At 36.0% G+C, this 27,465-nt stretch overlaps 1 protein-coding gene across 4 annotated transcripts in view; it reads right to left on the reverse strand.

Moving 5' to 3' along the window:
- Positions 1-781: 781 nt before the first annotated feature.
- Positions 782-27,465, reverse strand: part of cnih3 (cornichon family AMPA receptor auxiliary protein 3) — a 46,985-nt gene continuing 20,301 nt past the window's right edge. For 2 of the 4 annotated variants that reach the window (XM_006625684.3, XM_015346071.2), the window contains exons 4-6: positions 8,184-8,296; positions 5,378-5,521; positions 1,865-1,995 (exon numbers count right to left, since the gene is read on the reverse strand). In XM_006625684.3, the coding sequence (XP_006625747.1) occupies positions 1,968-1,995; positions 5,378-5,521; positions 8,184-8,296 (285 nt within the window). In that variant the 3' untranslated portion in view covers positions 1,865-1,967. Of the gene's footprint in view, positions 1,996-5,377; positions 5,522-8,183; positions 8,297-27,465 lie in introns of all 4 variants that reach the window. The other 2 variants (XM_015346083.2, XM_015346076.2) reach the window with 2 other exon arrangements.

The following is a 27,465-nucleotide window of genomic DNA, read 5'->3' on the forward strand; positions in this document are numbered from 1 at the left end:
TTTCACCACTGACTCAAAGGGTTAATATAGTAATTATTAGGTGATAAAATTTTAATTTTTCTCATTTTATTGAAAATATTCACTTTTGAAAATGTAAATACCCCATTTATCATTCATCAAAAAGGTACAGCATTGGGTATAAAATACTTTTGCAAGGCACCATATCCTGATGAAATACTCAAAATATACTTGACATTATGGGATGTTACAGGTATGTACTTCTGACCCATCTACAGTAAATCATGACATCAAGCATGCTTTGAAAGTGAAAGTATTGGGCATTTTCATATAATTGTTTTGGACTGGCTGTTGTACTTCTTCAGCTAAACGTAAAAAAGCATTAGTATTTCAACCACTTAATTGAAGTCTGCTTTTTTGGTGGTGTCCTCCTGGGAAAGTTTGGATTAGTGCAGGAGTTAGGTGTAGGGCTAGGGCTTGAATAAGGGTTAAGGATGAGGCTGCTGATCATTCTCACACTTAAAAGCTACACTTCATTAAACGTGCTAAAATATTAATATTATTCACATAGCAGAAGACGTGCATTCCCAGTCTGGTGTTCATGTCTATTTTCTAGAATTGACAGCGTGACCACGCACTGTTTATATAATCAGAATATTCAAATATCTAAAATGAGGTAAGTTAAAGATACTGTATATGTAAAGCAATTCTTAGTGTAGACATTGAAATAATATAGGGAAATATATAAATATCGAGGTTCCCAGATCCATGTCTCTTTTTTTACTTTCTATATTTTCACCATACAAATAGTGAATTCTATAGACAGAAATATTACTTACTTACCTCTTTCCAGTATTCCAAGAACAGAATAATTATTTAACATGGACAGAATAGGGAATACAGTACTTTCTAGTTATCACAGGCAACCTGGAAGATCATATTATATGTTGCATTAAATCATTGCAACCAATTCTCAAATTAGATTTTTTATTGATGTTCCATGAAACATGTAACAACAGAAAATCAGTTGTTACAGAAATACCGCAAACAGTAGGAACACCTACAGTACATGTATTATTGTAAACCAAAACCTTTGTGGTGCTTTCATACAGAAAAGTAGTATATATTCATTGTGAACATAACGGAAAAGAGAAACACCATTGTACAAAACAGGTAATGATATAAATGTATTAATCACTTTATAACAGAAATGGAGAGCATGTTTAATTACATGAATAAGAAGAATCATGATGACAATGATCATGACAATAATAATGCTGTGGCTTTTAGTACTCTCAGAAGATAATATCAGCCATATATTTCCGTTTTCCTTTTTAACACTTCCTGTGTACAAAACCTGGACAAACTCATCCTTCTGCTTTATTTCAAAGGTGCACACTAGAGCTTCAATATGTATAGAAAGAGATATGTAGATCTACATTTCACAAGATGATCACCTGTGGTTGTGCATAAATGTATAAACTAGATACAAATTAGATAAAAATGTAACATTCAACATTAAAAAATCAGATATACCATGTGTAAAATATAATGCTGGCTAGATTGAAGGCTTTTCATGTGGTTTGAAACCCTGGATTCTGTTTGCTCCTCTGGGTTTTGTAACTATTAACTCAGAGAAAATGAAATTCTTACAGGAAAACACATACTGTACATACAGACTCCTAATCATATGCCTGAGTCATTGATGTGCAATTCTGTAACATACAGTATGTATGGCTCTGTGGTGGAGATGTATTACTGTATATTAAAACATCAGTCCAGAATGAAAGACAGAAGTAGATACAAGCTGGAATGCCATAGCTGTTCAATGCCATTGACCATTTTCTCTCAATGTAGGATGCCTATTTCCCTGGCTAAGCCAGATAGCACCCACAAGTGTTCTTGGTCCTTGCATGTGATTCTCTCTTGGCATTCCAGAAAACAGTTTCTATTTCTTTGTCCTGGGGAGTTCTCTGATTTAAAATTCTTCTCCTCGATGCTGCGACCGGTTATGAACTTACCAAAGTGTAGATCATACTGGATGGGGAGAGACAAAGAAAAACAAATATCTGTAAGTCCACAATATTTGCAAATGGCTTAAATGGAGACATCATTGAAAAGTTGTTTAGAAGCCTTTTGAATAAACTCTGATGACTTCAATACACATTTATGAACACATCTGTTTTACAAGAAAAACAGATTGGCATTATTTCTTATGTGTTATGTACAGTATGTGGTAATTATGACACCACTAAACTAGAATTAATGACATTTTACACCATTATGAATAGATCACCAGCAATACATTGTTATAGGATTGTGCTTTTTCCAAATACATTTTAAGTTTCCCAAATTGCATCTGATAACTGTTTATATATCTGCTATCAACCCTTGTGCTAGCAGATGGAGGAAGACGATTGTGAATGCTCTCCTCCAATCCTGCTCTAACAATGGTTTTATTCCTGCTAGTAATTGAATGGAAATGATGATTGCAGTGTTATTTGTGTGAATGTGCTTCATTGCAAGCTCACGGATGTCTGACAGACTTGATGTTGTTGTTGCATATCAAGCTGAAAACACTGTGTGAAAAACACTGATAGGCCTACAGTAGCTCTGGCAGATTCTCACAGACTCACTAGAACTTGCATTATACTATAAATGAGACTACCCTGGTTAGCAGTGTTAAGGAATAAAAAGAAAAGTGAATATCATTAACTCTGTAATGCAGATGCTCACACATCTAGAACTAGAGTCTGTAATATTGCTTTTGCCAAGATTATTATACAGGGATTTGACAGAAGAAAATTAGAGCCTGCCACTGAGGATGAGCTAATGAGTCTGAAGGCTTATGTTGCCTTCATAAACAATAGAAATACAACTTAATTAGTGCTTTTTACTGCACTACCACATATGGTGCCAAGAACAGTTTGCCATTAGACTATTGCCATTAATCTTCATTCTTCCTTTGTTCCCCTCTGTGGGTGAAGATTTCTAGACATCAGATGAAAGCAAGAAAACATATTCAGACAATACTGATGTCTCTATTAATAGATTGTAGTTAGCTTCAAAATCAGCAAATTACAGCTGGTACAGCTGCAGGTCTGACATGATGCAGTTTCTTCCACATTTATTGACCATCTACACCAAATGCTCTTACACAGAAAACATGAACACGCTGATGTGGCTTTTCAACATCAGACAGAAACTAGAGCCTAAATTACATCTTACATATTCTTCACCATAACAACTTTACAATCATTGTGCCGGACATAATGTATATCCAGGACCTGTATTTAGACTGCTGAAGAGCAAATATGTCTTCTATTTATTGAAAACTAAAGCCACTATTTATAAGGTTTTATCTATATGCTGATGATTAATGAGAAAAAGTCAAATCACAGATTTAATACACATTCTGTAGCCATGCGAGATCTATTATGTACAGACTACACATAACCTTGCTTTATACAGAAGGATTAAATGATTATGAAAAGAACAAGTTGTACAGTATGTAAAGTAGCCAGCTGAAGCCCTGCCCAATTCTGACAAGTTACAGTATTTGTCAGTGTCCATTGGCACTGAATACTTCTCTATGCCCAGTATCATGTGTATGCCAATATATTGTACCTGCTAAGCTTTAAACTCAGACATTCAAAGCTGTCTAACCTTGGTCTTTGGGGCAGAATAAAACACTAATCTTCACTTTCGTTAAACAATTTGCAAGCACACCCTGCAGCACATGTATCTAAATTGAACTTGCCAGCTTCTTCTTGTTTCAACAAGGACTGTTTGTTTTCATTCTGGCGTACACCAGTAGGTTTGGTAAATAATAATCAACAATGTAGAAAATGCATGGACAATTGAGTAATGCCAGTGTAGGATATATTTTCAGATCATATTCACTCCCATGGCCTATTTAAAGGAGGAGTAATTTATAAAAAGTTCAACAGCTTCATTCAAATGTTTTGAAACCACTGAGGCGACAAGATTTCTTGTGACAAAAGCACCAAACAGACACTGAAGAAGCATAAAGGTCATCTTAAAAAAACTCCCCCCGGGAGAGTATTTTACATCTTCAAAGTGCTAAGATAATATAATAAATACTCTTGTTTTTTGCCAATGGATGCATAGTAAAATATCTTGTGGTGTTTTTAATGAGGTCTACACTGGAGATTTACACATACTTTGATATTACAGGAGAAACTACTGTCAAATAAATTGTAAACTGATGTCAGGCTCAGTTCAATTTAAAATGAAGCGATATTTTGGGCCATATCAATGAGTGATTCCCATTGTTACAAAACAGCAATGTTTGATAATGAAAAGCAAAAAAAAAAAAGTTCCCTGATTGTGAAGTAAAAAAAAGTAGGTTGTGTTTGCCATCTACTCTGCACAAAACATTTACCTTTGTATACATTTTATATTTCTCTTGTAGTTACTGAACCTGTGAGAAAGTTGATATGATCGTTTGCTCTCAGCAGCAGGTTTTTAACAGTAACTTACAATTACTTTGTTGTTGAAAGCAAATATCCTTGCATTCAGAGTTAAAAAACCCAAAATGTAGATATACAGAAATGAAAAATAGTAAAAGCAGTGTGAAGTCTCTACAATTTTAAATTCCCTGTTTGTTTAGAAGTCCAATTATGTCTTGTAAAACGTCTACATGATTAATTTTCCACATCTACAAGATTTTAAATCTCCAATTAAAATTAGAGCAGACAATATACAATAGAGCGGACAATAAATTGGGCGCAGACAACCCATGTACTGTATATTTAGGTGGATGCTGCACATTGGTGGTGGTGGAGGGGAGTCCCCATTACCTGTAAAGCACTTTGAGTGGAGTCCAGAAAGTGTAAGCAATTATTATTATTTTTAAGAGTTGCGGATTTCACAAGAGCGCTTGCACCTTTTTTTCAGTAAGTCCTTTTGTATGAAACAAGACAAAAATGAAACATCCTTCAAAACAAGAGCTGCATAGGACAGAAAAAGTATTTTTAAAATCCCAATTGTTTACGTACACACCTGAAGAATGAAGTATGAGTCAAGCATGTTTGACATGACATGCTCCTAGCAACTACATGGATAAGATTATACATTTCAGCAAACATAATCAGATTTAGCTACACTAAGTACAACACAACAAGCCCTAAAATCACTGTAAATCTAAATTTAAATCTAAAGTAAGTTTTCTGAATCCTTTCTGAGATAAATGCCATGAATCATTCATTTAATTTTGAAATGTTTCAGTATCAGATGCCTCTTTGTCTTTGTTTTAGACTCCGCCACTAACCCAACATTCATAGACATGCAACACAATTCAGAATAAAAATATATATATATATATTTAGAAACACAGGAAAAATTTAATTGCACATTGGTCATGTGATAGGAATCAAGTAGTACAGAATAAACCTACCAGTACAGATAGTAGAAGAAGGAAAGCACATAAAAAGCCATCTTGCACCAGGCTTCTTTTTGACAAAACTTCAGTGTATCCCCATTCATCACTGAAGCAGGATCGTATAATAACTCAGGACTGTCTGTGGGGCTGTGAAAGTACCTGCCAGAAAGCATCAGGACAGTGGAGGGAAGGTTATCTAAAGGTATTTGTTTGGGTTTCATATGTGTTTTTAAAATGTAATTCTGCATGCCAATCTCAGGATGTCACCACAGCCTTGTGATCAAGTCCTATAATGAGTCATCATTACATTATCCTTCTATTTAACAACACTGTTGGTAACTATGAGCATTTATTTACCCTCTTCATTCTAGTGGATTTTCACAGTTATACAGGATCGTAAATTGGTGTTTATATATTTATGTTTATTTTTAATAATAATATTAGTAATAAATCTCGCTTAACCTCACAGCAACCATCTAGACCAGACACTCTCCCCTTCAACAGAATCTGCTGCATCATCTGCAAATGTACAGTATATCCAATACAATGCACATTCAAAGCCCCTCTGGACAATTCCCTGTCACCCAGAGGACATCATGTTTATCCAACAACCTCATTTACTGCATCTCATGCAGAAAATGCCCAGCCATTCACATCGGCGATACAGAAAGATGGTCTCTAAAGGCCATGATCTTTTCACATCTTTCTGTATGCATCCTCTCACAATGGTTTCAGGACTCTGACACAAGTAAATGAGAACAATAATTGATTGAGAAAACATACTGACAAAAAGAGACTGGGAGATGGATCTATTTTTTTTTCAAAGGTGTGATGGTGACAAACTAGTATTTTGAGAAAAAGTCATTTTCATTCTGTCCACATTGTTACTTTGTCTAGAATTCTAGTCTCTCCTTATTGCTTTCTACCACATAGTGCTACTGAAACATGGCCTTTAACTTTGCCTGTGCTTATGCGTCACATTGACATGGCAGAACACTTCAACTAAGTATTTTTGAGAACCCTGACTCTTGAAAATTGAAACTGGCAATCTGAGATTAATACTATGATTTGATATATGAGACACAGAGACATAGACATTAAAAAAATATCTCATTAGAACCTTGCAAAAATTATATAGTTAATTTTCAAAAGATTGACAGTAAAAAAATAAAGCATTCACTGCAATATTTTATTAACATTTAAAGGTTTTATGTTTTTTATTTTAAAAGCTCACAGCAATTCAGGTTTTGTCCTTTTGCTGATCCTGATTGGAATTCCAGATTTTGCTTAAGTATTTTATTTTATTTTATTTTTTTTTAAGTGTTCCTGAAACACTTCATGTTCCCTTGTGAAATTTAAGGTTTTAATGTAAGGACTAATGATTTTAACATTATATTAGTAATGTGTGGCCTTGCTTGGTCTTGTAATTGATTCATATCTACAGTATAATGAAAGACATGCATGACCAGGATACAGCATTCCAAGCCATATTCATTCAGCAAATGGGAAAAAGGAACAAACAGAAACTGAAAAACTGAAAAAGGCCAATTTAAAGTATCTGATAAAACCTAACCTGCATTTATTTGAGAGATAAGAGGAAACCAAAATATTCAGACAGGACCTACACAGATAAATTGTGAGTATCCAAACTCCATACAGAAGGCACTTCTAACTGAAACCCAGAATCCTACTGCTGTGAGGCAACAGCAGTAACTACCACACTGCTTTTCTAAAAATAAGCTTATTACCTTTAAAGATACAGTATAAAAAGTGTAAAGTCCAGGAACATACACCTACAGCAGTCTGCTTATCTTTAATAATCTGATTTTTTCTGGAAAGTTTGATATTGCTCTCTTCAATAAACTGTTATTGAGGAAAACATAGAATTCTGTCAAACGATTATGACTTGTCAGAAAAAAAGTATCACAATTCATGTAGTACATGGTTACAGTATTCATATTTTATTGGATTTAAAAAAAAACTCTCATACTGTTGGGCTGAAAAAAGATTATATAGCACTTGATAAGTATTGTCATGTATAAAATAGACTGCAGTGGAATATGAATTCTAAAATCACCTTAAGATGTTAGCCCTGGGCTCCACTTGAACATAAGTTAAAGACACCTCATACTGTACATGGAATGACCAGCTCTGTACTTCTTGTGTTGCCTTACGTATAGTATATCTTATTCAAGTTCATATGAGCATCCAGGTATTAAATCCAAATACTGTTTCTCAGCATCATGCATTGTCTATGTATTAGTCAAAGGGGTCAGGTGATGTACAGGGTATATATTAGCAGTCCTGTACAAGGTTAAAAGTTAAAGTTGAAATTAAATTTTTTTGCATTTAAAGTGAAAACCGTACTTTAATACTAGTGCAATAAACCATCTTGTGTAAGGTGTACAATTTTATACTCACAATATTATTATATTCACCAGTGGCCTAAGTGATGTAAAAGTTCTGAGTTTATAAGTTAAACTTTACATAACCAGAAACTTTGAGTTTGGTGTGCATTTGCCTTGTCTGTTACCTCAGTTAACATCATATCATGATTTTGTTTCCTGTCTTTTAAGGCATACAAGGCTGCCGTAAGCAACATCTAGAGCTGAAAGTGCGAGAATTGTTGCAACAAACTGAAGGACACAACTCATCCGAACTAGAAATTGGTTCTTCAGCTGAAAAATGTTCCAATTAATACTCTGATTATTTTATGTGTCCCTGCCTGATCTAAACATGCATTGAAAATGTTCTGAAGCACTCTTGTAAAAAATATCTTTGACTGAATGATGATGACACAGCATATGTGTGTACTTCCTACCTCCATGTATTGTAGAAGAGAAGGGGAATGTTCAAGCCTACAGTCAACCATTCCTGAGCACACAGGAACATGATACAGAATAGGCCATGGATAGAATATTCTGGCAGCACCAGCTAGGGAGAAGAAAGAGACACAACTATTATGTTTCAAAGTGACATGAATGCATACGTTTCTATAATACGTTATTTTCTGATTTTAGTACATTGCGTATCTTCACAGGTACTCCGTAAGGACACCAGTCTGTCTTAAAGCACATTCATTTTTGAGGTTTATATAAAATCAGTTCATGTACTATAACTTGAGTTAATGTACCCTTACATGCAAAGTACTGTATGAATTATATTTCAACATATTCCAGTCATAACAAAAATGAAAAAGCATGTGAATGCTTTAGGTTTTCCAGACTGAGGAATGTATAAAACTAAATGGAAAACTGAAGGGTCAAAACAGGTTGGCACCCTGTTTGAAAATGACTTCCTTAAGGTCGACCACGAGTTGTAATGGGATTTCCATAGACCAGGGTCAGATGCACATTTTCCCCCATCACTCTGAGCTTAACAAAGGGATTTCCAGAATGGACTGACATAAGATCACTTTATTATCCATATACAATTTCTTGCATTAGGAATTTGTCTTTTCACATTCCCCAGCTTGCTCTCCATGAGACACACATGCACACAGATGGGGAGAGAGAAGCTTGGGGTCAGAGTGCAGGATGACATTGTGACACAGTTTCTTAGAAGTCAAATGAAGGTGTCTAGAAGTAATAAAATGACCCACTACAGTACACAGTAAAATTAGAAGTAAGAGTGGTGTATAATGTTTTGATGTTTTTTGCTGTTTTGCTCTTATCAGGATGTGTTTGCATTGGGCATTGGGCAGCAGTTGTTTGGTTTACTTGATATACTTTTGAATATGGGTAGTTATTTGCATGCCCCTCTAAGTACATTAAATTATATAAGGGCTTGTTGTGCTCTCATAATCGTATTGTTAAATTACTTCACACACAGACAAAAACAGCAGAACCAAACATCAAGACAGATAATTGCAAAACCAGTCTTTTTTTCAGTTCCCATTAACATTTCTGCTAAAACAAGCTTCAGTAATTCTAGATAATGGACTAAAACTCCATTTTCATTAACCAAAAATAAAAAATAAAATTAATCTTATCTTTTCTAAGACAGCTAGACTACATCATAGGAGTACTGCATATGAGCCTGTAGATAATTTTCAATGGGACTTTTTTCATTATGTTTGATTTAATTCCTTTAACAATAACAAATACATGTAAATACAGAAACAAAACATTACTAAAATATTTATTTTTAAACACATAGGCTTTGTTCAAAGGGTGATTAGAAACCTCAAATAGTGAAAATAATCATTAGGTTAGGAGATTAGGTTTGATTGTGCTTTTATAATTTTAAACAGATGTCTCAGATTGTCTTATTAAATCCATTTAGCGGTTGTAAAGCCATATTCATAAACTGGAAGGTTTCTGGGATGACTGCCAGAAATGAGCCATAATTGTTTGTATAACCTGAGGGGTACTCTCAATCTAAGTAACTCGGGGCCATAGGCTTTTTACATTATTTTTAACATGACCCTGTAGCTCAAAGAGAATCTCTCAGAACAAAATTAGATTCGTCTGCAACATCACCACCCCCTTCTGACAGACCCATATGAGAATGGGAAAGTCTGACATTGAAGACCAACTTTCCCCCTGGTTATCACTGTATGATAGCACTAACATAGTTAAGGAAAGCCATGCTCACTTCAGCTTTAAAAAGGCCAGAAATAAAATATTTCATTAATTAAAACAACCTACTGTATGTCTGGTCATTACAGAACAAGATTAGATAATTTCATGTATTTATCAAAATATTGTTGTTTATTTGTAGTTGTTAGTGTAAATTAGTAGTAATACCTTGAAAAAGGCTAGGGTAACATCTTCAACAACATGGCTGGGCAACGTTTTCCATTTTTCCATTTTTTCAAAGTTTTAATCGGGGTTTAAAAGGAGATATAGTTAAAAACAACACCTAAAACTGGAAATCATATAAATATATCCCAACATTTGCCTTTTATTGCTTCACCATGAAGATGAAGACAGTAAACACCACAATTTAGTAACATTGTCAATTACTATTCCCCGATCAAAAAGCATATATATAAAATATATATACATACAATAATTCTTACTACCTACACTCGGAACTTGTCCACTTTTTATTTCATTTGCCAGCTGTTTGGCCAGCCCAGAGAAATATTTTCACATACTGTAATAACATAATAAGAACGTAATAAGAGGCCCATCACTACAAAAATACCAAGGTGATTCACTGGGTAATTTTTCAGACGTTGTATGCTAAAATGTAAAAAGGGGAAGATAAAGGTTATGTGAGAGGTGTTATTAAATATAACCAGTATATGTTTGTTAGTTTTCCAGAATACATCTATGCTTAACTCGTCGTTCTTCATTACCAACTAAATAAAAGTTACAAGTTGCATCCATAAATTTAGCAAAAGGGGTGGGCACCATTGTTGGGCTAAAATAGTGAAATGCCTTATTTCAAGACCTATTAAGGTCTTAGCTTAAGGCTGGTCAAGGAACAATAATAACAGAGTTATTTTGGCCATTAACAGGCTTCAATGAGACATCAAAAGGTTTAAGAGGTTACAATTGATTTAAATTGTGACATTTAAGCCTCGTCTAGCTGGAGAATATGCTCTGTGGAACCTTTAAATATTTTATTATCTACTGAGAGCACTAGTTTAGCTCACTGCAGCACATTTAATTCTATGCATCTACTCCTCCTCCTTCTGACTAATGGCTATTATTCGCAGGCAGCTTCTTTCTTTTTCTTAGACATTTCACATATTACAGTCCCCAATTACTGCCACTTTGCTTTAATTATATAGCATTCAGTTGGGACATTCAATACGGGAACATTACACAGGAGTTGTGAGGATGTCTGGGACTTCTCTTGTAAAATGCAAACTGATGCCATACAAGTTTGTCCGTTTCTGAAAAACATATAAACAGAAAGAAAAATGCAAAAACAAAAAGAATATTTTATCCATAAGGAAAATTTAATCACTATTCAATTTAGTAATCCGAATAGTTGATGAAAGAACATCAACATATTCTGTATAGAAAATTATATATAAAAGAATTATGTTAAAAAACATTTAATCGGAGTAGACATTATGCCAATAAAGAAATTTTGCCTTTGCAAAAGAAGTGAAAATATACTTCTTTTGCATTTTTTCATAGATTTTTTCAGTGATGACTCAGTTCTGTTTTTATTTTACCCTCTAAAAGTGCCACTGTGACATGACATGCTGTAGTATAAACTGCAGATCGACTCAGAGAATCTTGTTTGTACATAGCAATTTGACAATATTGGCAATGTTAACTGAAAGCAAAATTGTTTTGAAATATTTCTGTAAAATAAATTGCAATGCAAAATTAGATAAATTAATTTTTAATAATTAATTTATAAAACTTTATGCTAAATTAGTGCAGGGCTGTAAACTTTAAGGATATAAGAATGGTTACAAACAAGGGGAGGCCAGTTGACCCAACTCAACCATTTGGTAGTTAGTAGTTCATTGATCAATGGACATTATACAGCCGTTTCCTGAAAGAAGTCATGTTGGTGATATGAATTCAACAAAATGGGTGGTTAGCTTGGTCCCACAACTCTCTAGGCAAAGAAGTGACCCTAGTTCTCTGTTTCACATGCACTTTTAATTAATTTCCACTTGTGCTCTCTGCTTTGTATAACTGTCTTGAATGTCCCCCATTCAAAGTTGAATTGAAAGGAATTGAAGTTATTGACAAGTCAAATGCATGTTTCCAATATTTACCTCCTTTCTTTGATTAATAGAACTTTTATTTGCTGTTGTTATGTGATCTCTTAGTTCTTTGCATTAATAAGCAGGTTTTCTGTCTTGTGACACTGGAGTGTTATTATTTTAGATCGTACACTGCATTCCTTCTGATTTAATTAATATTTCCGAAGATTTCTCATTTGTTTCTAGATGTATTGTATTATGTAAAAATGGATTTCCCAATATTTAAATGTCACTTCAAAATAGATTACTCTTTTAAGTCAAAACAATGGACAATTCAAGGAATATATGCAGAGCCGTTTCTCTATGCCTGAAGCAACTAACATGGACAAACATCTTTACTCATTTTAATTAGGACTAAACCAGTTGCAATAAATTAAATCCTTATGAATGCATCAAAAGAGAAGAGAGGATAAAAAGACACACAGACAGAAAAAAGAAGCAAGATTAGAAGCAACCTGGATGTGAGAAAGTTTCCTTACTCATACTATAGATGTGACTACAGAACTTGCAGGTAATTTGAGTACTAGAAAGATCAACTTTGGACCTCAGGTAAGGGACTTACTGTATTGTTATATATTTTTTTGAAAAACTGATTTCCTATTTGTGGTATCCACTAGGCTAAAATAATTATTTCCTTTAGTAGCAGGTTCTCATTTGTCCAAACATCCATTTTAGATCATGATTATTAAAACCACAGTAGAACCTTTTATTTCATAAGGCTCCAGTTCTCTTTCCCATTATATGGCAACTGTTTCTCAGTTGCTGGGTAGAGTTCTGTTTCCGTGTATGTAAAAAGTAGGACTTTGATGATCACAGTGTGCACAGTTATCTGTACAAAGCAGTAGTCGAAATGTTCTGTCTTGTACTATAATTAATAAATGTTTGTCCCTTTTATGTTTGCCACCTAGCTATTCCTTTGTTACCATGTTTGCAGGAGAACAAAGAAAACATCTGCCACATGATGCTGAGTTATCAGTTATTATTATACAGAGGTATAATTGCTCAATTTTCTACATTAAAAAATCAATTAAAAAATCAATATATTTCCTTGTGTCAGGACCTTTAAATTAATTTGATAGATTTCCTTATTTATAATTATTCCCCCCTACCACAACCCATCACAATTGCATTTATGTTAGACAAGAAATAACTTAGCGAAGATATTACTGTATGTAAATATTAAGGCAATACCCCACAGCAAGCAATTAATTTTGAAATGGCTATTTAACAAGTTCAGAATCGGTAGAGTAAAGGAAAGTCACAGATCTTGTGTATATCCCTCTGTACAGTGTGTCAATTCCAGCAGAACCAGTAGATGTAGGCAGACAGAGAAGCCAAGAAGTATATCACAACACTGCAATCTAATTCTTTAAAACATCCTGAAACACAGATTTTGCAGAATAATGTTCTCCACCCTGTCATAACATTTTAACCATAACTCATTTTGATATTTTATATCTTACCAGCAAGGATTTTCTTTTGCTTCAATTTTAGATCAAAGAGAACCTCTAGTCTCTAGCTACCATGTATTTTACACAAATCCCAACCTATATCAAGAGTAATACATTTTTGGAATTATTTTCTTTTAAAGCAGACTTAAGCCTCATGGACAGTCATAAAGTGAAACATTTTTCAAGAGCCTTATTAAAATTAAAAGCATCCCAGCCTGCATTTCCAAAGCTATCTGAGATCAATTAATGAAAATAAGAAATAATAGCAACTTGCATGTTTCATATATTTTTAAATTGAGAAAAAATAAATAAATATACAGTATATCTCCATCCTTTTATTAACAGTACAGTTGCATAATAAATTTAAAGTAATCCAGAACATGGATTATATTGCATATTGTTTAGGGTCTAAGATCTGTGTATGCTCCACAGAATACAAAATACAATTATACATTACTCAATTTACTTTGTTTTATAAGTATGAAATCATTTAACTTTAAATTTATTGAAGAATCTTTAACGTAAAATTAATTGCAGATTCTCTTATCCTGATCTTTCCTATAATTCTTCCACTAAGTCTTCAAAATAGAAATCACATGACTGCTATAAAGAATTACATTCCTGTGCTATATCTTGGATGAGCAACAGGCACAAAAGAAGATACAGAATACATAAACCGAAAAGCTTGAAAGTCTACATTGCTACATTGTAATTGAGCTGCAAGGCAAGTGAAGATCAAATAATTCTAAAATCTGAAACAATGAGAACCATTTAATCACATAGGTTATATGGATATCTCTCTGCTAGATGCCATGACACTCTATTTGAAAAAAAACCTGTGAGTCCGGCCCTGTTCATGGAGGGCATAAAGGGACCTGTGCAGCAACTCTATTTGGATTTCAGTGCAGCAGAGAGGCAACTTTGTGCATCAGGGGTGTGAGGAGATCACTGAGGTAGGCACTGTTCCAGGTTGTCACGGATGTCAGAAGGGACGAACTGTGGAATGGCAGGAGAGCAGAAAAAGACCCTATGTGTAGCGGCAGGACGGCATTAGCCTGGGCCCAGTAGTTCAGGAAATGCTGTATAGAAACCTATGCCCACAGGCCACGGACAGAGCAGCGACTTGATGCTAGGTAGGTCTCAGGACATCCGAACATCAATGTTGAGCGAAGAGGAATGAGTGACCCGGAAATATATATCCCCAGACAAAGAAGACACCGGGAGGTCAGCAAAGCACAGGAAACTACGGACAAAACAAAGTAGGAGCCCCCCTTCATGGGTAGATCCTGATGCCCAACAAATAAATGAGCTGCACTGCACTGGGGGGAGGAAAAACCTCATTTAACTGAAAGGAAACCTCTGGGACTCCACAGCTGAGAGTGATATCCAGCAATGAGGATAGGAGAGCCAGCTCAACATTCAATCACGGATGCCGGGAGAGACAACCTGAGGAAAGCCAGGTATTCGTAAGCAGATGTCGGAATGGCATACCACTGAATGACCCCCTCACAGACACGGAAGCCAGGAGTAGCATCCTGTGATTAGAATAGGAGAACTGGAAAAAAAGCCCAGAGAAAAAAACCTGTGGGAAGACAAAAAGGCGCCGCTCGTGGGGTCAGGAGATGGCTCAGCATTATGTCACGGATGTCGGAAGGGACAAATCGTGGAATGGCAGGATATTGGAAAAAAAATCCTATGCGTAGCGGTGGGACGGGTGTTACTGTAGCTGATCTCAGTAGTTCAGGAAATGCCGTATGGAAACCTACAGTATGTCTACAGGCCATGGATGGAGCGTGATGGAACTAGTGTCACCGATGAAAAAGAGGGAATGAAATGGAAAGAGGTTCCCATTTGGGTTCCCCTCTTGTCCCTTGATGTTACTGTATCGCTCTGGGGGAGACTTCATCTTGTTCTATTTATGAATATACATATTATATATTCCATCCATATGTTTTCTAACCACTTACTCCTGGTGAAGATCATGGTGATAAGAGGCTGAAAAGGATAAAGACTTGTTCTAGGTGCTCCCAGGCTTGCTGAGAGATATTGCTCCAGCATGTCCTGGAACTGCCTTGGGGTCTCTGCCCAGTGGGCGGTGCTGATACAGATCTAGCAGGGGGCGCCTGGGGGCATCCTCACCAGATGCCCGAAACACCCTGATCCAAAAGAGCAGCGACTATACTCCAAGGTCCTCCTGGACTGGCAAGCTCCTCACACTGTCATGGAGAGTAAGCAGCCCTCCAGAGGAACCTTATTTCCGCTGCTTGTTCCCTGGATCTCATTCTTTCAGTCATAGCTCAAACTTGTCACTATAGGTGAGGATGCAGACATATACCAAAGGGAAAACCAAGAGCTTTGTGTGAAAAATAAGCTCCCAATTCACCACCATGGTTTGGTACAGTATCCTCATTACTGCAGCACCAGTCTGCTGGTGCACCAGTCCTCCTGATCCCCACAAACCTCACTCATGAACAAGACCCTGAGGTACTTAAACTCCTTACCTCTGGTAGGGTTACCCTTGGCAAATTTGTCTAAGGTGAGGGGCCAGAGAAAGACTAGACACAAACTAGACTTCCATAATGGTTTCATTTATAAATTAGATAACTCTGCCAGTGTCAAAGACATCAAGACCTATCCCGAGATAGCTACTGTATATGGAGTTGTCATGTGGACTGACCACCTGTAAGCTGAAGGATGGGGTCCGGGTGTGATGCCAGCTGGGTGATGGGCTTGAGTGGGACAGATCTGGGTGGTCTAGACATTTATTATACATTCAAGGCATTATTTCTTCTTTGACATTGGATTTGGCTTTTAATATATGTGAGAAATATTTTGTCTGAAGGTAAATTGTCCCAATAAATATGATAACTGTTTAGAGTTATTTGACACAGGAGAAATATAGATATTTCCATGCTACAGTAGTATATGATACTACAGTGTAAGTCAGATTCCAAAATCAATTATATTATTGCCACCCAAGCTCTTTTTTATGTTGTACTTAATGCAGATCCATATCAATTCACCATGCCAATTTCTGTAGATTTTTTGTAATTAATACATCCCCATGTGTACACCACTGGTGGTTTAATACCTCACAAAGCTGGAAGTTTTGGACATGGTTTCAAGCCAAATTGGAAGAACTCTCAACTTTCAAGGAAACTTTAACTGTGGCTGTAGCTCGAGTGACATCTCTCATGTTCTGTGATATGCAATCAAAGGCTTCATTAAAAATACTTCTAATGTACTTGCCTTACAACTGCAAAAGTCATTCCTCAGGAAAATTAAGTTGGATTTTCTAGAACATACTGTATTCAACAATTTATTTCATTCTGAGGCTACTGCACTGCAATTTAACCTTGTTAAAGAAAATAATTGAATTCACTGCTTAGACATTGTTCTGAATGTGTTATATGAAGATATAAGAAAATGTATTATTGTCTAAGATCTTCAAAGAAGAAATGGCAATTGTCTAAGCCATTTACCAGTTGTCTGGCTCCACAGTAAATAACTTTTTGCAGGTATTTTTGGAACAGAGGGAATTACTGATAAACTCCGCATTTTGCTTGGTTTACTTTAAATTATATAGTCCAGACATCCTATTTCATCGGTGAAAGAGTATGAAGATTCTCAAATCACTTCATTTACATCCAGTCACTTAATTTCTTTCTTCTGCAGAGACAACAAAATAAAATACCTGTATCTCTAGATCCCATGCAATTCAGAAAATTACAAAGGGGGCATCTCCCAACATCTATGTGGAATTATATCTGGCATTTTAGCTGCAATTATGTCTTTTTGGAATATGATACATGTGGTAATTGAGCAAGGTTATTATCAAAGGTAATATTTCTGGTTGCTTCTGTGTTATACAGTATGTGCTAGAATCAGGTTTCATTCATATAGTTAAAGTCTTAGTGTTACAGTATAATAAAGTCTTAGTGTTAAAATATGTTTATTCTTCATCTATAGCAACAAATGTTCTTCCCAGATTGCTATATCTAGGGACACTCTTGAGGGTTTCCACTTTTATCTTTACTCTTTGCCTTGCCTTTGAATCTTTTGATCAATGTACTACTTCTACTTTTATTACCGTTAATAGTACTCAACACTGTATATTGCTCTTAGCAGATTATAATGTTACATACAGAAAATGTCTCCCAATGCTTACCTCATTTGCCAACTATTTTTATTATTTTTTTCAGGGTTCTTTCAGGGTATAAGGTTAACCTATATTCTACTCTGATTTATGTTGCTGTTATTGAATTCTGCAGTGGCAAAGCTGGCCAACCACTTACTAGTCAAATACTCCCAGCACCTTGGTATTTAGATTTACTCTTATTATTATTTATTTTTCTTTCACATGGTTTTTGATATCATAAGATTTTTTTATCCCTAAATAGAATATATGCCGTGCCTAATTTCTTATTTTTATAATCTCCTTAGAGAATTATCCTTTCTTTTCTCAAATAAGAGTGACAAAGAGATTCATGTTCTAACAGATATTTCTATTTTACAAGATCATTCCAACCTGACGTATAAACAGAAAAACTGGCTGTATGGTTGTGCTAACATGCTGACCTTTCTACTTTTTGTGCTTACTATTTCCTAAAGATAACACTGTGGACATAAACTGGGTATTACTCTGATTTAACCATTAGAAAATAGTTATACAGTACTGTACCTGTACCACTCAAAACCATACAAATAGATTCAGCTCCAAATGGAAAATGGAAGTTAAATATTGAACACCACAAAAAAGTAAAAGAAATTTGTTTTTTTTAAAAAGCCAATTGCTATCTGTCCCACTAGGAGCTAGGCTCTTGGTGGAATGATGCAAGCAGGCACTTTATAATTAGATGTTAGCCACACATTTGTACAGTAATCATTTGCATTCTCTGGTTTATAAAACAGAAACTAGAATGATCTAAGAACATACAGTAAGTACTGTATAAGGAAACAAATTAAATGAGGTACCATTGTGGTAGTTAGTAGCTAGCTAATCTGAGGATATCAGCCAATCATTCCCTGATTCCCATAGTGTAAATATGTAGAGGTCAGTAATTTGGGAAATTTGAGTTTCATTGGTTTAGTAAACTGCAAGAGATTTGACCAAATGGCAATACAATACAATCTAATTAAAAAAAACTGGAAACCCTGTCTAAATATTACTGCACCTTGGTGTTTATAAATACCAGCCAGACCTTCAGCTGTTACAGGTGTTTTCTGCAATGAAGTGAATTGAAACACATCAGGAAAACAATGCACTATTGAGAAACATTAATGTATATAGTTAAATTGCTCTTGTCGTTGCTTATTATTTGTGTTTAGGAATTTAGTCACATGTCCACTTTTAATATATTTAGGTTGGAATATTATTTCTTTTTTTTGGCATCTTTGAGCCCCTGTCCTCTAAAGGTTCTATCCATGGTGCCAGCAGTAGGGAAAGAGAAGGCTTGGTGTGCAATGGGATTCCATTGTACCTGTCTGTATTTTCTGTATTGACATGGAGGAGAGGACCACAGAGGGGGAGTCGATGTTAAGTAGATTGGCAGAGATTTTTTTTTATTGGATTGTGTTTGAAAAAGCTGGATTGTGGATTGTATTTGATAAAATAATGGCAACAATGAGGCTTTCATAATCTTTTGAAATAATTAAATATATTTTAGCATCTGCATCATATCAGATGTCATGGGATGTGAATTCCTATCCCAGGCGTTATTTTCTTTTCCCAAAGCTCCTTATTTTGCAAAGCAATTAGCAGATCTGACTGTTTCTTCAAGACACCTGCTATCATGTAGTAGGAACTTTGTTTAGATCTTAATGTACAAAATGCAGGTCTTTGAAGCTACTGCATTTACATCCCCAGAGGAGCCTGACCTATGACACAGTTCAGACATCCTACAGCGTGTATGAACTCTTTAAACCCACACATCTATTGCTTTAATAGCTCACTATGACTTTGAAGTCATGTTAAAATACTGTTCCATTTGCAAAGTCACTCACCTTTCACAATAATCTTCGTAACACTTGAATATGTGTCTACAGCCTTTGATCTAAGCTGTACTAAAGAAAAAACAAAGCTATTTTTAAGAAAACAACCAGCGTTTGCTTAATGTGATCAAAGTCAAAGGATGACGAGCTTACAGGTTCTAAAGATTTTAAATTATCTTGTTAAAAAATATGCATGTACTGTATGCTTTCAGAATTTCATGAAGCCTCATTTCAAAAAGAGATTCCAAATATTCATGGAAAGTACAACCTTTTGATTTTTCTTTCCATTGTATGGTTTGCAATTGTATAGCAAACACGGGTGAAAAATAATGTGAAACTGGATTATAGACATCCATTTTAATAAAGTCATTTGGCAACAGTGGTTGTTTCTCTTGGCACTGCATTGAGATAATTATATAATTGCTATCTCACTAGCCTTTATGTGAATACATGAGGAAGAATAGGAAAAGTCAGAGAGACCTGATACAAATGACAGAATGTCCTGACAGAATGAACAACCCTGGCAAAAATACAAAACTTTGTAACCAAATCTAGAGAAAGCTCTGCAACAAAAGAACGCAGGTTTCAGGATACTTTTTATGACCCGGAAATCCCGAACAAGACAAAGACAGAGGCGTTAATTACTTAACCTGCCACCTTGCTCAATCACCGACACCCTCTCCCTATTAAAGTATTTTAACACAGCTCACCTGTTCTACTCTGCTCAGTATTGCGCTTTCTTTTGAGCTTCCTACCTGCTTTGGCAATTTCCCTCAGTGTACACGGCTCCTGACCTTTCGTGTTTCACTACTCTCCTTGGATCACGATCTTTCTCTCAAGGTAAAGGACTTTTTGGCTCTCGTTTTCGACAACTCTTCGGATTGCGGCTTTGTTTTGGCTGCCGTCTCGGCTCCTGAACCAGCGCAGGATCCTATTGCGTCTGCTCTGTAACCCCATCCATAACAATACTGATGTACAACAAAATGCAGCACTGAACAATGTATCTCATAGAGCCAATGATATGACATTTATTTACATGCTAAATGGCAAGTACTGTTGTTAATAATTTGACTGTACTATTACTTTTTCTAGGCTTGACAATGTAATTGACAACTTTGACCTTCTCCTCCAGATGGTTATGGCACCTCACAAATGGTAGGTCTTAATGCATGCTGGCTGTGCTTTGTTTAGTAGGGACAGCATGTTTGACTACAATTCTCATAGGGCAATGTCATGTTGACATCCCTCCAACACACTAAGTTCTTATTGTTACAACTATATTGACTAAAGAAGTGTGTATAAGAATTTAGGGACAATGGGTAACACCTGGCTAGTTCCAACATTTCCAGCTTCAAAGCAAAGTGATGTTTAGCTGAGATGTACAGTAGGGGGTTCCAGATTCAATTATCAAGTAATCAAAAGGTTTACTTTGGTTTAGCTTAGATAATTAAGTTTGAGATTGAGTGTCAATTAAATGATTGTGTGTCGATCAAAGTCCAGGAAGACAGCATATACTGTAACTAATAGGCATGTACAGGAGAGGGAACAAGAGAGAAAGGTGAACATCTTTATCCCAGATCAACCTGGAGGTCCAGATTGGAGCTACAGTACGTACTTGAGAGAACTTGCTATTCTGTGGTTTTTAGGGAACTCTAATTTCCTGTGTAGGGAACCCCTTGATTAAAAAAGACCTCTAATGGTTATTGAGTGCATGTTTAGAATAGGGAGGTAGGTTCCCATTCATTTGGTGAGATCTGGGTTTACAGAGAGAGCTTACCAATATGTTGCATTTTATTTAGTTTACAAGGTGGCTTATCATTTATTTTTGACCTTTGTAGACAATTATATAAAGTTTTGAATACTCACAGTCTGGGGTTTTTCTGGGTGGTTAGGACATTAGGCCTCTAGGCCTTATTTGTAAATTTGTCCTTAGTGCAACTTGTTTGTTGTATCGTTATGTTGTGTGTAGTTTAGTGTGTATTGTGATTTTAAATAAATATGTTTAACCAAGTGTGCCTGTATTATTACTCTTTTCACCAGACTGTGCCAGAGAACAAATAATATATGTGGTTCAAACTATACCAGATGCTCAGGTACTGTATATTCTTGGGGAAAAATGTTAGCAAATTGGGAGTTATGATTACTTATTTTACATATTGTTTTATCCGTTCAGTCAATTCCTGATTTTCTCCATTTTCATAACTCACCACTTGTAACACTATTTATAAAGCAAATAGGGACTTGTATCTTCATCAGGAATCTTTTTCATATTTTTGTTCTGATGAAGGCTTTAGGCTGAAACATTGACAGTTATACTAATTATATTTTAGAGTGTATATAGTGTGCATCCAATTTATACAGGTTTTATATTGCTTTTCCCTTGACAGCACCTGCATGAAATTTGGGTGTGCATTCTTATCTTTAATTGTGGGAAGTACTGGGGTCACTGTTTCACGACAAACCTAGGATACCTGGCCCACCTTGAACGCACTCAACCTGTCGGCATTTGGCCAATGTTACATAATCACTTGAGAAGCTCCAGTCACACTTTGGTCAAAACAAAATCCTGATATTAATTACTGTAGGAATCTCTGGGTTATAGATACCCTATCAATTTTAATCAGATTTAATTTTTGAGTTAACCATATTATGTTTTATTTGAATATATATGTTATATACAAATAAGTATTAATCCTAATAAATTACATATTTAATTAGAACTGATTATTGGAAAGGCTTATAGTGGATTAAACTGAAAGGCAGCACATGTGCATGTACAGTAGAATTCCCCTTCTGCACAGCATAGGCAAGTACCAAACCTGCTACAACAAAAGGCTGTTCCATTCTGAAAGGAGTCTGAATGCTTGAGTGAATGGGGAGTAACATTTCAATGACAATTTTACATTACTTTACAACTATTTTTGTTACACAGGCTATAGAGTAGCACAGGGGCATCAAACTCATTTCCTGAATCTTCTAGCTTTTGATGCACCTGAGCTCCCAGCTATTTGACTTTTATGTGTGAGCATTTGGACAAATTCAACCCTTCACAGCCAGCTTCAAAACAGTTTCTAGACTACTGTAAACTAAATAAAATGCATCTGCAAATTCATCCATTGTAAATGACCAAAAAATACTTAACATTTTATCTTGAGCACATAGATCATTTAAGTTAAATGAAAGCTAAATTTGGAAAGAAAACCAGAAATCCTTGGATCCCTTGGAGAACTGCAGTTAATACAGATGGATTTAGAGCAGATTGTATTTTTTCTTTTTTTAAATGTGCATTAGCATATAATATTTTTAGAACATCTGACTGGAAAAGATTTAATTATTGGACACTGAGTACTTAATTTTTAATGATTCATCTTTGAAATGTCAGTTTAGCATTAACATCTAATAAGCAGTAAGGTTCAACCACTCTTTGATTTACAGTTATTTTAAATTCTCATACATATTCACAAGGCACTATTTAACAACTGCCAGCATACTTGACACAACTAACACAGAAAGCAGCTTTTGTTTCAGCCTCTGCACTCAGTCCTATGTTTTGGAAGACAACTGTATTTTTCTTGAAGGCATTCACTGATTTTGCTACCGTGTCCCTAAATTCAGCAGAGGGAGTGAAAAAATATGCTCTTCTAGAAACAAAATGCTATTTGCTGTGTGGACGTGGCCTCCTGAAAGGTCAGATTTCTATTAATAATGAGGTTTGCACTATGGCAGCCTTGCTATCTGCTCTGCTATTAAGTAAATAAGGTCATCTGAAAAACTCACAGTAGAAAAGAATCAGTGCCCTTGTTTCCTTAGGGGTTAGAGTTGAATCACTGAAATGTGGAAAAATAAATATGGTGTTTCATTAGTGGCATTTCTGTCCAACCAGCAGGTGATCATTCATGTTGGGGAAATATACTGTATACTGTATATACAGACATTACAGACAAGGTACACTAAAGTCCTCAGCTGCACAATAGCACTTTATTTATTGGCTACTTGCAACACTCAAAACTCAAAAACATCCTAAGTTGGCCACAAGAATATATGCTGAATACCAGTACATATTCTCATTGGATTGTATTCTTTTGTTTGACCTTGACGTTATCTGCCTCACCTTTTAGAGATCAATAGAAAGTAAAAAGTGATTTGTATTGTTTAGTGGGCATACTTCTCTGGAATGTTTCAAAGTATTTCTCACTCTTATGTTTTCATGCTGACAGCCAGTGGAAAAATAAGGTACACTGGGTTATCAAGACACCAGAGTACTATATAGATCAGTAAAGCACAGTGACATTTTAGTAAATGCACAGCACAGCACAGAGAGACATAAAACATGATACAGACCGTGGTACCGTGGTGGCAAGGCATGTTTGGAACTTTACTGTAGAAAGTGTCTGAAGATTATAATTTAGAGTAGGGAAATTGAAAAAAGTCATTTGTACCTCATATCATATTTAATAGCATTGGAGCAGTGTTGTGACATTGGCCAAACACATGACAGATTACTTTATTGAAGCCTTCTCTTATCTGTGGCAGCTGTAGACATCTCTCGATCCACTAGGATAGGATCAAAGATACCTCCAAAGGAAGTGTCCTTTTTCTGTTTGTTTTTCATGAATGTGTTTAAAATGTCATGTGAAAGGACATGGTGTGATACCAAGGCAGATGCTTTTGCACTGCAACATCAAATATCACCCTTCTCGTTTGAAGAATAAATGAAACAGTCTAAGACAATCACAGGGAATAGCTCCATTCTATCAAACTAGGGTTGCTAAGTCTCTAAGAAACATTCACCTTGACAAGCAGATTACCAAACAACAAGCTTTTACTAAACAGGACTGCATACTGTATATACTCTATACAACATTAATGTGAAAACAAAGCACCTCTGAGAAAAGCCATGAAGGTGAAATTGAAATTTTCCTGTTGTTCCTGCAGTTAGAGAGAATACCTTTGAAGAGTAGTGCTCTAACACTTTTTCCTACCTGAAGTTCTTGACTGAATAATCTATTACCAATGCTCCCTGCTTGACCCTTCCCATTCTGCAGACTCTATAGAAACTGTCTTGCTCCCTAATTAACCTACTTGCTAATTCACCACATGAATTGACTTTATATTTATATTCTCCTCTCTTAAATATTTCTCTCTGTTGTTTTGACAGCTTTGACCACACCACCATCCTTTCTCCCCAGTAATTGTTTTTAATCATTTACTTATTATTTTTATAATTATTATGGCTGTTTTTTTCCTATCTCCTCCTCTCTCTTCAGGCTTCCCATAGATTTGAACTGGTGTCCCTTCTTTCTCGATATCTGTCCCTCCATGGCTTATACTATGCTGTTGATGCTCTTTTCCCTTTCTCTATCTCCATCCATCCATTTTCTAAACATTTCCTCCAATTCAGTGTTTTCTGGGGAATTCAGAGCCTATCACAATGGGCAGAAAACAGGGTATATCCAGGACAAGAGGCAGTCTGTCACAGGGCAGACACACAGACACAAACACGAACACAGACACACCTGGGTCAATTTTCCAGTACAGCAGTATAGGAAGACAAACACAGGGAGAACATACAAACTCCAGGAAGATAGCACCTCAGGTCTGGAATTGAAAACAGGGCACATGTATCTTGATTTTATTAGTAGTTCTCTTTCTCCTGCTTCTGAGGACATTGGTGTGACTCTTGACTGCCCAATCAAAAATTTGTCTGCTTTCTTTCTCTGCTTTTGTTCTCATCACGGATGTCAGAAGGGACGAACCGTGGAGAGGAAGGAGAGTGAAAAAAAGACCCTATGTGTAGAGGCGAGACGGGGGTTAGCCCGGGCTCAGCTGTTCAGGAAATACCGTATAGAAACCTTTTCCCTCAGGTAGCGGACATGGGGAGACCTGGTGCTAGGCGGGTCTTGGGACATCCGAACATCAATGCTGAGCGAAGGTGAATGAGAGACCCGGAAATATATAGCCCCAGAGGGAGAGACACTGGAAGGACAGCAAAGCACAGGAAACTAGGGACAGGACAGAGTAGGAGCGCCCTCTGGCTGCAGAGGGCATGACAGTTCCCCTGTACTGTACAACTCATATAGTTTGTGCTCTTCCCTAAGTGATCTGACTGCATTTAGTTTCTCCTTCTTATCTTTTAATTATATATTTATTAATGCACTCTATTAGTTCACCTGTCTCTTGCCTTTTTTGTGCCCCTATGTTCCTCACTCACTAAACTTTTGTTGACAGCATGAATTACTCTTTCTGTCAGTCTTCTGAAGGTCTTTGAAATGGAATATTTGAAATGTTATTAAGACAGCCCCTATACACCCCACAGTATTTATTTAAATTGAAAACAAAACCAAATGTCAGCACTTTTCTTCCAAAAGTATCCGATTATAAGCACATTGGATTCAGTTTATTATAGTATGTTTGATTATATTTTATTGTAGAATACTACATTTGTAGTTCTGGTATGTACTTGGATTCAATCTTACTGTAATACTGTATATTCCTGTACATACTATGCCAGATCACTCTGCAACTCACAACTGGCAACCCACTGAAGATAAGCAGGTGTGAGCCTGGTCAGTACCTGGATGGGAAAGGTCCTGGGAAAAACTAAGGTTGCTGCTGGAAGAGGTGTTAATGGGGCCAGCAGGGGGCTCTCACCCTGCAGTCCATGTGGGTCCTAATGCCCCAGTATAGTGACCGGGACACTATACTGTAAACAGACGTCGTCCTTCGGATGAGACATAAAACAAAGGTCCTGACTCTCTGTGGTCATTAAAATCCCAGGGCGTTTCTCGAAAAGAGTAGGGGTGTAACACCGGTGTCTTGGCCAAATTTCCCATTGGACCTTACCAGTCATTGCCTCCTTATAATCCCCATTAATGAATTGGCTTCATTACTCTGCTCTCCTCCTCACTGATAGCTGATGTGTGGTGAGCATTCTGGTGCACTATGGCTGCCTTCGCATCATCCAGGTGGCTGCTGCACATTGATGGTGGTGGAGGGGAGTCCCCATCACCTGTAAAGCGCTTTGAGTGGAGTGTTCAGAAAAGTGCTATATAAGTGTAAGCAATTATTATTATTACATTAGCTTATAATGGTCAAACATAATGCATCTTGCACTTAGCTTACTGTGTAGTTACTGTGTAGTTCATTGCTTTAAAATGATTAAAATGTATCTGTCTTTTCAGCTCCCATATCACAGCAATCAAAAAAACAGTTTTAGGTGTACTTTTACTGATTTTAATAATAAGCATATAAAATAATGACTGAAGATATAGCGTGGCTCTGTGATGATTGAATTTATTCCAAGGTGCATTTTCTCTGTTACTGTTTTACATTGGAAATTGTATTCATGTTAATAATAAGTAAACATTCAAAGCTTTGTCAACTCTGACTGTAAAGTTTTAAGAACTTGTCATTGTAATTTAATAGCGGTAGGGCTTTAAAGAAATTAGTGCAGAAAAAATGTTCAATATATCTCTCCAGGATTTTAAAGAGTAAAAAAAAAGACATCGAATAGCCAATGATTAATATTCATTAGAACTGCATTGTAGGAACTGTCAATTGCCACTGAGTTTAGAAGAAAAAAAAATCTCAAAAGCTTCTGTTTAGGTTTAAAAGGTTCTTATTTTACATAATCTGTGATTACTTAACTGGTGAAAATGCTAGGCAATTCCAACTTCAAGGATAATAATCATGCTTAGGTAATGCCAGAATTTCTTATCAGTGCTTAGTTATATTGGTTTTTGATGATGCTGTTATGTGCTTTTCTTTTCAATCCAGAAATTCATGTCTTCACTCATTGAAAGGGCTGCCTCTGAGATTTGCTTATCATTGCTTATGATAATCCAACATTTTCTGTATGCACATAGATTAAAAAGCCACCAGACTGATGCTGTGATTTTTGTGGTGAGCGCTTAATGTAAGTTTTAGAGTATAAACAATAAGTCACACATTTTAAAGCAGAACAGATGGCTCTTTCAAAA

The sequence above is a fragment of the Lepisosteus oculatus genome, chromosome 2 (assembly GCF_040954835.1).
Source record: "Lepisosteus oculatus isolate fLepOcu1 chromosome 2, fLepOcu1.hap2, whole genome shotgun sequence".
NCBI lineage: Eukaryota > Metazoa > Chordata > Actinopteri > Semionotiformes > Lepisosteidae > Lepisosteus > Lepisosteus oculatus.